The 13,523-nt window shown below is 41.4% G+C and overlaps 1 protein-coding gene across 3 annotated transcripts in view; it reads right to left on the reverse strand.

Moving 5' to 3' along the window:
• LOC119134425 (Kv channel-interacting protein 2-like) overlaps positions 1–6,316 on the reverse strand; it is a 56,172-nt gene extending 49,856 nt beyond the window's left edge. For 2 of the 3 annotated variants that reach the window (XM_037271091.1, XM_037271098.1), the window contains exon 1: positions 6,043–6,316. In XM_037271091.1, coding sequence (XP_037126986.1) covers positions 6,043–6,112 — 70 coding nt within the window. In that variant the 5' untranslated portion in view covers positions 6,113–6,316. The remainder of the gene's footprint in view (positions 1–6,042) is intronic. The other variant, XM_037271097.1, reaches the window with a different exon arrangement.
• Between the last annotated feature and the right edge of the window lie 7,207 nt (positions 6,317–13,523).

Below are 13,523 nucleotides of genomic sequence, written 5' to 3' on the forward strand. Positions count from 1 at the left end.
AGTCAGTTGACAGCAACATGTCAAATTCTCTCATCAACAAGCTACCTGATGTTTACCTTTGTGACCAGAAAAGGAGTTTTACAGAGGTTTGATTTTTTTTTTTTTAAATCCATTACAATGAAAACTCAATAAAAATTGGACCAAACAGAAATGTGGAGTTAAGATTCAACTCATTTGCTCTAATTGGCACTAATCATCACTTTAAGGCAACATATGGTTCCAGATGTTTCATGCCCGAATCCAAATCAATGCATTAATTCAAAGTGTGTACGCATAAATGTGTTGTTGCTGTTATTGTCTAAACCTTCTGTCAAAAGCAGCCTTTGTGTGTGCACGTGTTTCTTCTGGAGAGTGACAGTGCCATACCCCGGGGTTCCTCTAATCATCTCCACCTCTCCTCCTTTCCCTCACTTCTTTGCTGTCAGTCACACTGACGCCGTTACCGAGGAACCCTCATTGCACTCACTTTCCCCCCAGCAGGGTGCAAAGCTACATTTCACTTTGTGTACTCTCCAAAATAGACTTAAAAACGAATATGTTCTTTATAATATCGTGGGCAAGAGTGCAATGTCAGAGAGACAAATCATCCAGACATTTAATCCACCTTTCGTGCATCCTCCACACCACACACACACCTACACTTGCAGTGCTCAGTTTGACTCCAGCTTCTTAAAAGTGACACGTGCATCTGATGACAAAGGACTCTCTCTGCTTCATACCCACAGTGAGTGGATCTGAGTGATGTTCTACATAGCTTCTGAGCAGTAACATAGTTTGGCTGTTTGCCAAGCTCTCCTCCTCCACATACTGATGAGTGAGTGACTGCCAGTCTAATTGGAAAACGACTCCAGAGTTATTGGACAGAAAATCATCCCCTAATGCAAATCCAATGTTGTGAGTGGCAGCGCAAGGAAGATCACTCAAGACCCCCCCCCCCCCTCCATGTCCGCTCAATGCTATGTCAACCTCACAGACAGCACCCAGCTGCCAGACAGTTGATGAAAATGTGTGACAAGGCTCAAAAGTGTATTACTGACATCCACACAGCTATTACACGCACGACACTGAAAGGTGGCACTCACTTGTACAACTGAGGTAGCAACCCAAAACTAGATAGTTTGACAGTGAAACATCAGTCAAGGGTGAGTAGTTTTATTTTACTTTTGTTTCATCATACGGATATATTTTTTGCTTAGATAGCAAAAACTGGAGTCTGGAACAAATGCATTGACTTGACATAATTTCCCATGGGGAAAATTGCAAAAATTGGGGAAATGATTATAACCTTGTCGAGCTATTAGACTGGAGAAGTTCCATTGAACTTTTATGTCCATCCACTTTGCTAGTGTTCTGCATCTTTTGACCTTACCTCACATCCTCCTCCATCTTCTGCAAGAAATTCTGAATGAACATTTAGAGCAAAGAGATGAAAAGCCAGTTGGACAAAGCAAGACACGAGTCGGTGCTCATTTAAATAAACGATCGCTTGGCCCCCTCCTGTAGTTTGGGTCAAAAACGAAACCTCGTTAGCATTGATCCTGCCTCAATGAGCTGCGGTCCCCAATGTGGTCTGACAGACATGTAGAGGTGGACCGGAGGAGACAGTTTTTGGCAGGAAGTTGAGTAAGAGGATAGATACTGAGAAAGCTGAGAAGCGAAATCTGAATACTGGAAGTAAAGAGCAAGAGTGAGAAAGTGAAACAACAAACGAGGGTATTCATTTAACATGATGTGTGTAATGCTGTCAAATATTTGAAACACACATTTCTGGATGATGCCGTGACGACATTCATCTTTAAATACCTCCCTGACAGTGTCACACAAAACAAGGTTTTAACACTCTTTTTGATTTGCTAATTAGACTCTACATGTTGTGGCTGTTGAGTGTACATAAGCATTATGTAATTGTGACGAAGGAGGTACGGAGGAGGGCAAAGAAGAGCAAATTAGAGTGCAACACAAGGGGGGCGGGAGGGGGTGGGGGAACCGTCATTGGGATTATTTAGAAAGATAACCGGTACAGTTGGAGGTGGATCGCCAAGGAAACTGTAGATGGGGCAATTATAGCAACATTATCTTTTCCACAAGCAAATATCCTCACGGAAAGGTGTAAATATTTTAGAGGCTGGGGATACACAAGCAGGAATTATAGCGATGCAACAAGATGCTCATTATCACTACACGATGAGCCAAAACATACGGGCATGGCAACAAGCGTGTCATGGAACGGGCCTAGACAGTTTCCAGACTTCAACTCAATAGGAAAGCTGTTTTTCCGTGTCGGAAATGCTTTTTGGGGATGGGTTTGTGTTGAGCGTTTACTACAAAATGAAAAGAAATCAATTAACATGAAAAGTATTACGAACAAAGCATTTTCAGGAAAACCTGCTTTAAAAACTAGAAACTAAAATAAGAACTACTCCAACCCTGGTCCCACCATCATTGAGTGGGAATGAAACCCACGCTGCCTGCATGGAAGTCAGCGAGAGGCCACGACACTCTCGGTGGTGTCAATAATACAACCCTGGGACCAGCCTAAGAGGCAATTTCACCCAGTCAAATTGTCCTCAGGACTCATTTGGACAGCTCCCATCAGCTTAAGCTTCCATTGGGGAAACGCAGCGATGCATCGACAAAGTGTGCCGTAAGAGTAACAATGCTTACAAGCCTAACAGAGCCTAACACAGAGCTATCAACCGCCTTTTCCTTTCTCCTACTTCTACTCTCTCCAAGGAGGCAAATTTCGAGGAGTGATGAAAGGGAAGCTCAACAAGTGTGGGAGAAAAGCCCGGAGACAACCGCAGGGGGTCACAAAAGCCCTGATGGCGTATTTAATCAGCTATTAGGAGTCCTGCTGCAACAAAAGTGACAATCTAAACTAGTTTACCCTGAAAACAATTTAATTCAGAAACGGTAAAAGTCTCATTCTATCCGGGGGGCACCGCATGAGTCAGTGAGTAGGATGTGTGTGACATCCATCATCACTTGGTTAAATGGACAGGAAGAACTTTTTAAATGGTGTGTATAGAAGAGTGTAAGCGCATGAGTGTGTGTGCATATAAGATCATTCATTTGTGTAGGTGATATGATCCCTCTATGTGCCTTGTGAGGTGGAAGAGGAGATTACTGCAGCGCACCTCTATAATTACCTCTCATCTCTCAGCCGCTGCTCTCCAGCACAACAGGGAACGCTAGGCAGCCTACCGCACGCACAGCGGAACGCTCCACCAGCACAATGTAGCAGGCTGAGGGGGATTATTTCTAGAGGGTCATATTTCACTTGAACGTTGATTTGAGAACACCCACGCTGCCTTTAAGTAACACAGGTTAGCAGCGAAAGCACACACATATATACACACACACTCCGTCAGCCAAACACACGTTGCTTCCAAGTAAGAATGACTCACCTGAAGCTACCCTTCCCACACAAAATCCCACTTAATAATCCATTCTTGTGCTGTACAGCTTTTTGTGTGCGTAGGGGCCCTGACAGAAAAGCACCTGTCACGGCATGAACACACACTGCCTATTATGACGTCCAAATACAACAATAGAAGTAAGTCTTCAAATGCTTTTGTAAGTAGACAACAATTGTCAGCATCTGCTTTGAAGAGTCACTTTCAAAAGTCTGTCACACTTCAACATTGACATTTAATGACAGTCATGACATTCAAACATACACTTTCAGCACTCAAGTGATATTAAAGTGGCAGTGTAAATTAGACTAGAATAGAATAGATCTTTATTGTCATTGTCACACATGTACAACGAAATTTAAAAAGTGCCAACCGATCAGTGCATAAAATAAAAAATAAATAGAATAAAAAGATTAAAAAAATACAAGCTAAAAACCCACAGAAGAACATACACAGACATAATCTTTTTTTTTTTAGTGATTAACCTAACACAAACTTCTATCGCTGACATTTTATTAGGCTCTCAACAATAGACCAACGAAGAAGAAGTGGCGGTGCTGTATCCCACACACTCTCGCCTCATGAAACAAAAGCAACTTCAGCACGACCAACATGAAGTGAACTGGACAATATTTTTTGGTTCTGGGTGCTTTAAATTGAGGTTCTACTGTACCTCAAAGTTTAAAATATCATCACACAGCATTTAAGGATATAAAATATTTTTTTCCGGTTTCATTGCTGGCAGATGAGTCGTTTAAGGGGCTTTAAACGCAGCAGTCGGGAGCACAGCTGCCTGAGACAGCACGTCATTCTTCTGCAAAGCCAGAGGTGCGTTCAAGCATGAGCTGGGAATGCTGCTTAGGCAGATGGCACTCAACAGCGTTCACATTAGCCAGAGCTACGACCTCAGGAGGCTGCTCTGGGGAGGAAAACATCCCACGAGAGAGATGACTGCTCATAGAGGGGGGTCGTGGGATGCACAGGTACGCTCACACGGCATGCCATGAAATGAGTCGTGAAATGTCAAGAACGGGACTCTTCGTCCCATGAGGATTTTTACATTCCGTCATAAAGCATATGAAAGCGTACACAGATGTTTATCACTAAATGCAATTATGGTTCCAAGCATTCACATTATAGAGTACCAAGAAAAAAGTTTGGCCTTTTTCATCAACAAGCCGAAAAGCAATGAAGGCATGGATGTCAAAAGATTGCACCATTTACTCATCCAGAAATTCCCAACCACTTTTGTCACACGAGTATTGCCATGAGGGATCATTAGGCGTGCTGCAGGAAATGACCTAGTCTCACATAATTGGTCTGAAAATTCTTATTGATTTACTGCAAACAATGCATCTTTGTTCATCTATCTTTGCCTGTGATGTTCAGTGACAGGCAGAACAATGAAATGCCTTTTCACTTGATGCATGAGGTACGATGCTGTGCATCCACCTGTAAATGTTTTTTATGACATTTCTGTCGACTAGTGTAGAGAATTTTCTAAAGCCTTAGCGCAAGAAGTGTTGAAAAACACAGCTAGCCCACAATGGCAGTGCTCCAACATACTCCAATACGACTCAGCTGTCAGGATTATAAAATTTAATATAAAACAAAAAAATGTCTTTCTATAACAGCATTTCGTAGCATTCATATCCATTTTCTGAGGGAATAATGATTTATGATTTTTTTTTTTTAGTCCACGGATAAAAAGCTTCAGCCGATTAATGTGTCTCAAGTCAAAGCGTAAAAAAAATAATTCCAGGCATCTTATCGTTTATCTTTGTGTAAACCAAAGCAATGCCCCCCCTCCCCACCACCACCACCACCACCACTCAGCCTGGTCAGCAACAATCACAAATCAAATTGTTCGCAGCAGTCACCAACATAACACAAACAAACACATGCAACAGATTCAATATAGTTTCATCATCCCTTCAATCCAATTGTTATAGCAAGTCACCATATTGGAGTAAAAAGTAGCAATGGGCATGACTAATCAATTTATTGCTTTTTATAATTGTTACTTTTATCGTCAGAAATTTCATGACAATGGGTCTGTATGTGGTTCATTAATAGAAGGGGGAACATGTTTTCTGCCTATATGGGCTTCTCTTCTAAATAAGAAAGTCACAAGTTGAAAAACGTTTGCTCAGAAGGTTAAAAAAAATGAAAATACATATCTTACAAGATTGACATTATTTCCTATGGGAAAATTACCTTTTTTTTTTTTAATAAAATGCAGTTCTCAATTAATTAATGACTCGGCATGATCCACCCTAGATTGGTAAATCACTGGGCATATAATCACTGGGCACTTGCCGCATTGACAAATAACGGACAATGAACCAATTAACCAATGAATGATATTTTGGGAATGTGGGAGGCCAAACACTGGAAAGAGGAAAAAGATGCAAACTCCACATGTGAGCACATATTTGAACCTCCAACCTCTGAACTATATGCAGCCAACCACCAAGTGGCCGTATGTCAATTTAAAAACTTGTGCAACACAGGTTATGAGCGCTCAGCATCCCTGGAGTTTATTAGGAGGACTTGCAGAAAACATATTGAATCTTTGCCACAGCAAACGACACCCGGCGGTGGCCCAAAGGCTGAAAGCACTCACCCGTCAGCGGGTCGTACGAACCATCCAGGTCTCGGGAGTCGGTCAAGCTTTCTCGGTTTTTGTTCTTCATTCTTTTTTTTATTCTAGTCTTCCTCCGAGCGCGCCAGGAAAAGGAGGAAAACTGTTGCCTGGTTCCCCAATGGAGGGTATTTAGAATTTCTCTTAAGCGAATTGCGTACACCTGTTAACGAGCTTCATTTCCCGATCCATGAAGCTTCAAAACGCAAGGCGTGCAATTGCCCGTCTTCTCTGCGTGCGTCTTGCTGCCGAGTGAGCCGTGCGCGCGTCTGCGACCGCCCTCACTAGCGTTACGCGCGCGCACGAGGTCGACAAAACAAGCCCGTCTCTCCCAACCACGGACAACTGCACAAAAATGAACAATTCTGCATTCCAAACCTTCATTCAGCCACATTTTATTATATTTGATCTGTTTGTTTATCCACAAAATCACCACGCGCACCCCCTAATAGAATGTCAAAAAGTGCACCTTCACATATAGTTGATTTTTTTTCTGTGACCACTTGTGATGAGGTTTGCTTCCCTCAAAAAAATAGCAAATGAGGAATAATTGTAAAATCTTGGTGCAATTTGTGACCTTTGTGAGGAGATGATAGTGTTTTTGGTGTCTTAATTGTAGTTGCACACTAAGAGATGTTACACCAACTTTCATCAATTGCTTCTCAACTAATGATCTCGGCAACGGCACATGCTTCCGAATTAGCTCTTGCTCTGTTTTATGTTGCAACCACCTCACACGAGCATGTAGAAAGATGTGCCAAGGTGGCGCCACTGTGTGTGGCTCCTCGACTGTGCAGACTTTGTTTACATTTATGCTTTTTACTGATAGACAAATAAAATGTCAAGACTTCACGGAGACCATCACCAGACACTTCTACATCTCCAACCATCTCTTGAAACATTACAAAGATTTGACTCTGGAGCATTTGACTAGTGTGAACGCATTGAACCTCTTTTCACCCAAAATATCATTGCTGACCACAAACTGTGGAACTACAAAAATATTCTTTTGAATCATCAAAGCACAGCGTAGAATGAGGCAACTTTCATTTCTGAAAGTTCCCCTCATTCGGATTTTGTCTATTTCTGAGGCCCTCAATAACCAAAGGGCTTCCATTTTCCTGTCAACCAAAACCAACAAAATATTTCACAGATATGGTCGATTGGACACTGATTGGATTTCTGTCCGCGCTGAATAAAATGAGATGAGGAGAGCCAGATTTTAAATGAAGGCAAGGACGAGGGGATGCCGTTAGATCGATTTACGTCGCGTTGGAGGGGATTTGATGATACACGCGGCAAATAAGGAGAATAAGAGAGTCAGTGATGAGGCGGCCGTCTGAGACTGCAGCACGCCTGATGAAGGATTTATGATGAAACTTGACAGTGGATTCACACAAAGCACCCACTTTTATTAAAATACATCGTATTTTATTGTCAATGTTCTATATATATAATATAAATATACGTATCGTAAATTAGATGAATATGAAAACTCTTAGTTAACATTAGGGATGCTTGGTAAAAAGTCTGAAATGTAAGTTTGAGTGGAAAGAGGGAATAGAGGAAGAAGGTGAAGGATCATGCATCAAAGAATTGAGATGTACCCTTTGGCTCTCAGCGCACCTTCAAGGTGAGTCACCTGCCCTTGGCATTGAACTATGAATATTAAGAGCACAAATCACTACTGAGAGCCCTAAAGCGAAAAGATGCGTGTTTGTGCATTCAAATCAAGTCTTTAATCACCTCTACCTCGATCCAAGAAATAAGAGAAAACTCTAAGGCAGTTGCAACTTCAAAACAAGTGACACAATATATTGGATACCACTCAAACATGTTTTATTTCAAACATGATTGACATTCAATTAAATTCCTACGGGAACATGTTTTGTTCTCGACAGTGACAAATCATTGTGGTTAAGAAAGCTATTCATCGAAGATTTTTTTTTTTGTGGGTGCCCCAGAATATCGAGTGCAGCATCAGCAGAAAAGAATGATCACCATCCCAATCGCTGTCACTGGTGGTATTTTGGTGCCCCCCCTCCCACACCTTCCCGAAATAAAGAGCGAAAATCTCCTTGGTAAGCGGCGTTAAAAAGCACTTCAAATACGTGAACAACACTTTCCATTTGGTTTCATTATTGGCTGAAGACACTGTCCTCCAGCACTGAGCTGTCACTTTGGCCTCAGCCGCCAGCGCCTGAGAGACTGCAGATGTCCGCCGAGACTGACTGACTGACAACATGCAAGCACGCCAACGTGCACAAACACAGATGAAAATGCAGAATGCAAAACAGTCTTCAATAGCTTTTTTATGATTGTATCCTGGGTGATTTTTTTATTTAAATTAAGAAAGGCCAAAACGGTGGCTCAGAGTCATAAAGCAAAGTGATACGCTCATCTAGAAAATGTCTGTCATTTGGAGACATGGAGGGCAGCAGAAACGTCACCTTTATAAATGCTCAATGAAGGTCTGATTGGAGTTCAATGACTGTCAATCAAATTAAGTCCCCAAGAAGTCCATGTGATTAATCCATCTTCTTCTTTCAAACTTGACGTCTTTTCCTCACCTTGTGCATATTCAAACCATCTTTTTTTTATTTTATTTGAGCTGCGTGACAGAGGAAAAGATGACCTGAATGGCAAATTATGCTTACACAAGGTTCCCTCCAGAGACCCTTTTCACACAGGAAAAGATCAATTCCTCCTAATTAATAATAATGCACATTTAAATACCACCATTTATAAATACAAACTCCATCTTCAGGGAGGCTCTGTCTAAGGAATCTTTTGTCCCGCCAGCACGTAAATGCCACGTGTTATATACAGCTCTAATAAGCACAGCTGCACTCTTGGCGACACACATGTTTTTCCTCTTGCATCGCCATCCTCCCCTGTTTTTCGACACAACATTGCAACATTGTGTTCACTTGAGTTTAATCTGAAGTGACTTTGCACTTCATTTCCCCTCATTGCGCTCATTAGCGCACATCCAACAGTCACGCCATATCCTCTCTGACACCACAACATGATATTTCCATTCAGGCTGAGTCAAACGTAAGCTTCCAGTCTACATGGGTCAATATTTTTCTTTTGTAATCTCACATTGCTGTCAGTGGAGTGGCTCTGAACGGAGCACGGCCTCCCCGGGAGGTGACCGGTGTCAGCCGGGGCGAAGCCACCTAATGTCACCTTTATCCTGAAAGATGTCCTCGGAGACAGCAGGGCACAGAGGCGCGCAAACATCCGGCTGGTAACATGGGGATTTGTGACTGAGTGGGTGTCCTACAACCCTGACTTTACTAAAGATAATAAACACACTGTGTAAACTCAATATCAACATCAATCAACCAACAACATGCATTTTAATTTTTTTCAATTTGAATGCATCTTAAATTATGACTGGGTGTACTTAATGAAGTGTCCCTTGATTGTATTTACGATTGCTGACTTTAAAAATATAAGCACCCGTGGAAGCCAATCGAGATCATTCACATAAAGACACACAAGGAAAACGTCTGAATCTGGTTTTCTCCATGAAACAACCGCTCGGGGGAATCTATGACGGTTGTTAATCACGTCACTTCATCTTGATGTGTCATCTGCACTGACTGACTTTTAACATCATTGCTGTGCTTCTGTCAACACAATTAATTGTCCTGCGCTTGTTTTCCATCCCAGAACACAAAGCCCAAATGTGTCGGACAATCACTTACAATCACAAATGGTTCTACGGCCCGCTAAGTAATCATCAGTAAGGGGAGGACCCATAAAGTCACACATGTGATAGATGGCACGGGCGGCAGGAGAAAGAAAAAGTCTTTTGGAGAGATGGATGGAGAGTAAAGGCTTATGGGAACATGCTGGATATGATGGAAAGCGTTAACAGGCAAAGTGCCGATGTGCCGAGAGGACAGATGGATGGAGTCTGGTGGGCTATAAACTGCGCCAGCCTTTAGCCCCCAAATGTGTTGTCCCATTAACATCGCCAAGGGCTGCTTTTAAAAAAGTTGCGTGGCTGCTGATACTATTGTATTGTGGCGAGTTGGGATGCATTATCAGGATGCAGTCACTTCCTCTGATGAGGCTCCTAAAAGCATCCATTTGAACGCTACCACCGCATGCTTGTATCTGCTGTGAAACATATTGCCTGGCCAATTACTATGACCATCTGTATAGTGCGCGTGTGATTGGGACTGTACAGTGGAACCGCGAAAGATCATCAGGGGTGCTGGTGGAAATGATCCAACTTAACTTAGTTTATTCAGAAAATTATTATTCATCCATTACAAATATTATATTCATATATTTTTGGACATTTTTCCTCGGCGGTGTCCTCTGAAATTTTCTGATATAAAATGGGTAACTTAATAAAGTTTGGGAATTATCAAACAATAATAATAATAATATATAGGAGTGCAAACAATCATATATAGATCATTAAACAGCACTTTTTTTTATTATACTAAGCAGTGGTCTACAGGTTGGCGAACTTCCTGCGTGCACTGCGATAGTTAAGAGTCGATGAAATCCAACTTAGACGTCTTAGACGTTTGAAAATTGTTTTGCACAAGTCTATATAACCAAAGGTGGCAAATCTAGGTCCTGAAAATAAAACCCCTGCCTCAGTTCGGCTTTTGCCAGATCTGCTTCTACTGCCCTACATGTAAATGAGCTCATTTACCTACCCAGCGACATTATGGTTGATTTTGAAATTGTGCATTCAAGGTCATACACTTCGGAAATTACACATATATTTCATAGATGTTATATGATCTTAGTTGAGTGTCCCTAGTTAGCACAAACCCCCTTAAGGTCACATGAATCCTGCAAGTCACGCAAACAATGGCCAAATGCATTGTGTCACTTGAGTTACTAATTTAGTCTTAGACGTGAATGGCCTTCCTATTGTGTGAGTGTGAATGTCAGTAATTGTGCACAAGCGTCCTCGGAGTGTTGAATAAGTAATGGCGAGGCGCCTAATGAAAGATAATGTCGAGCTAATGATCTGTCAAAATGAAGTGTTTGCTTCTCGAGGAAGAAAATCATCTCCCATCCTGTGATGAATATTAGATGAAATTATATGGCAATACATGGAATACACAAACAAAGGCAGTATGGGTAATTAAATGAATGCAAATTTGAATATTCTCAGGATTTCATCCTCTTCATTATCCAGAATACAGCAGAATAAAACTAATCCACCCAAAACAATCTTGTCGCCAACAGCTATGGAAAGAGGATTAACAGTGTTGTTTTCATCTTGTCGATCCTGAGTCACTACAGAGTAAGCATGACTATTCCAAGTCATGGTTATTTATTGCTCTGAGAGTTATTCAGTAAAATCGTGATTCTCCAAAGGAATGAGATGGTTTTTAAGTGATCGTGCTTAAAACCTGAAAAGCATTTAGAAAGTATATCCATGTGAGGCACAGAAAAATAATTGTCAACCCAAAATATTACTAAATTGTTAGGATTTGATTGTCTAACTGGATACTAAAAACAAGATCACTCCGAGCAAAGACAATAACAAATCATTGCAAAACTAAACTCAGACTATCTTGGTCATTTATTATATTTAAAAAGGCAAAATGTTACATCAGGATGTTAATGTATTGGATCCCCTTAGCAGGTGAAGGCGTATCTCACGTCCTTTCTGGTGTGTGAATGTATCGGTTTTAAGTCACAAGCTCGATAGTCGCACAAGTGGTAATCAGGTGCTGTAAATGCAAATAAGGCAAAGATGCATGTGCTTGTGAAGTCACACTGATAGGAGACATGTTTGCAAGCACACTGGGTGTAATAGTGCACAACCAGCGATATCATATGCAAAAATGATGGCAAACTGTTTGAATAAATAAACTGTTGCCACTCAAGTGGGCAGATGTCTCCATTTGCATATATTCATTATTCTTTGTCAACAGCTCAGAAACGGTAACACATTGATTGAAGGGCTGGTGTATGGCGCAATCAATGCAGCGGTGCTTTTGCCATCCATAAAGGCCTCATCTCGCCGTGTCGTCCCACTTGAGACTGGCATTTACTGTGCGGTCAATACGCTTATAAAGTGGTAGAAAGTCTTCATTTTAATTTATGGCAACACGAGGGAATTAGACTCATCTATTGTCTGAACGCGTCGACTTTTGCCCCGAGGTTTTTTTGCTGGCTAATAGTGCGCCTGTGCGTGCCTTTTAATGACCTAGTAGTTAAAACTCTAAATGGGCTTTGCGGGACAGAATTAGTCAAGAATCCCACTTGTGAATCCCTTGTGTTTGTGATGTTAGATAAGGTCTGTATTCGATAGTCTGACCTTGATAATACTGATTCCCTTAAGGACCACGAGGATGGTTTGGCCATTTTTAGCCCACATAAATTCACTTCAGTCCATCAACATTCTACTCATCACTCCCAAGGCTGCATAGAGTGGAGCAAACAAGATGTCTCTGTTTGGATGCTTCTGAATCCAATTGTCATCCACCTGCCAGCATGAGGTGAAAGTGTGCAGTAACAGTTTTTCAAGAATACCTAGGTCAAGTTTACTGCCAGTCAGCTGAATTCCTATGAAGGAATTCAATTCGGTAAATGGGCTCAGATATCCACCTTCAAACCTATATGGTCAGCCATATATTAAGAAATTAAGTGATTTCAATAGAGTTTATTATTATTATTATTATTATTATTAGTGATTTTTTGGGGGTTTATTCTTGTGGACCCCCTGAGCTATCCTTGCCCCTTAACTTTGGATAACAGTAACCCAACCTCCTCAAAATCCAAAACTACCCAACGAGTGAGTGAAGAAAACAACCCAGCAATTTTTGGGCATGTAAACTACTATTTGCCCTAGAAAAAGAGAGTGAGAGAAAAACAAAGGAGGACTGACAGTGGTGTAAAAAGCAAGATAAAGAGCAAGAGAGTGATGAGAATGTTAAAGGCAGTCGTGATGTGATTGGGGAGTAAGCAGAGCTCTACACTTGCCATGACAGGTAATCACTCACATGCAATGTGCTTTGACAGCACAAAATGTGTTGCTGGAGCCCCCCACCCCTCGACCTCACGCAAACATGCCACAATAACACATAGGCGCCCAATACATTTTACCACATACAATTGAAGCGTTAAGGTTTTAAGGATTTTTAAATATCATATTCCCAAGTATGAAAATTATAAGTAGTAAGAAATAAATACACACCTATACGTAAACACAAATACATGCAGACTAATTTAGAGGTCTGAGTACAGATGGACCTGCCCTCTGACTCGACTGACTTTGCCTCTGATAGACTGAGAGGAAGTCGACAGAAAGGCAGAGAATAGGAATGAGCGAATGCGGTGGGAAAAATAATGGAAATAAAATGTAGGTAACCTAAGGCGGAGGAGGGAGAAAATGGAAATTAGAAAGAAAAAACAAAGATGTGGAAAAGCATTGATGAACAAACAAACTACAGTACTTCAACTAACATGAC

Source organism: Syngnathus acus, chromosome 15 (genome assembly GCF_901709675.1).
Source record: "Syngnathus acus chromosome 15, fSynAcu1.2, whole genome shotgun sequence".
Lineage (NCBI taxonomy): Eukaryota > Metazoa > Chordata > Actinopteri > Syngnathiformes > Syngnathidae > Syngnathus > Syngnathus acus.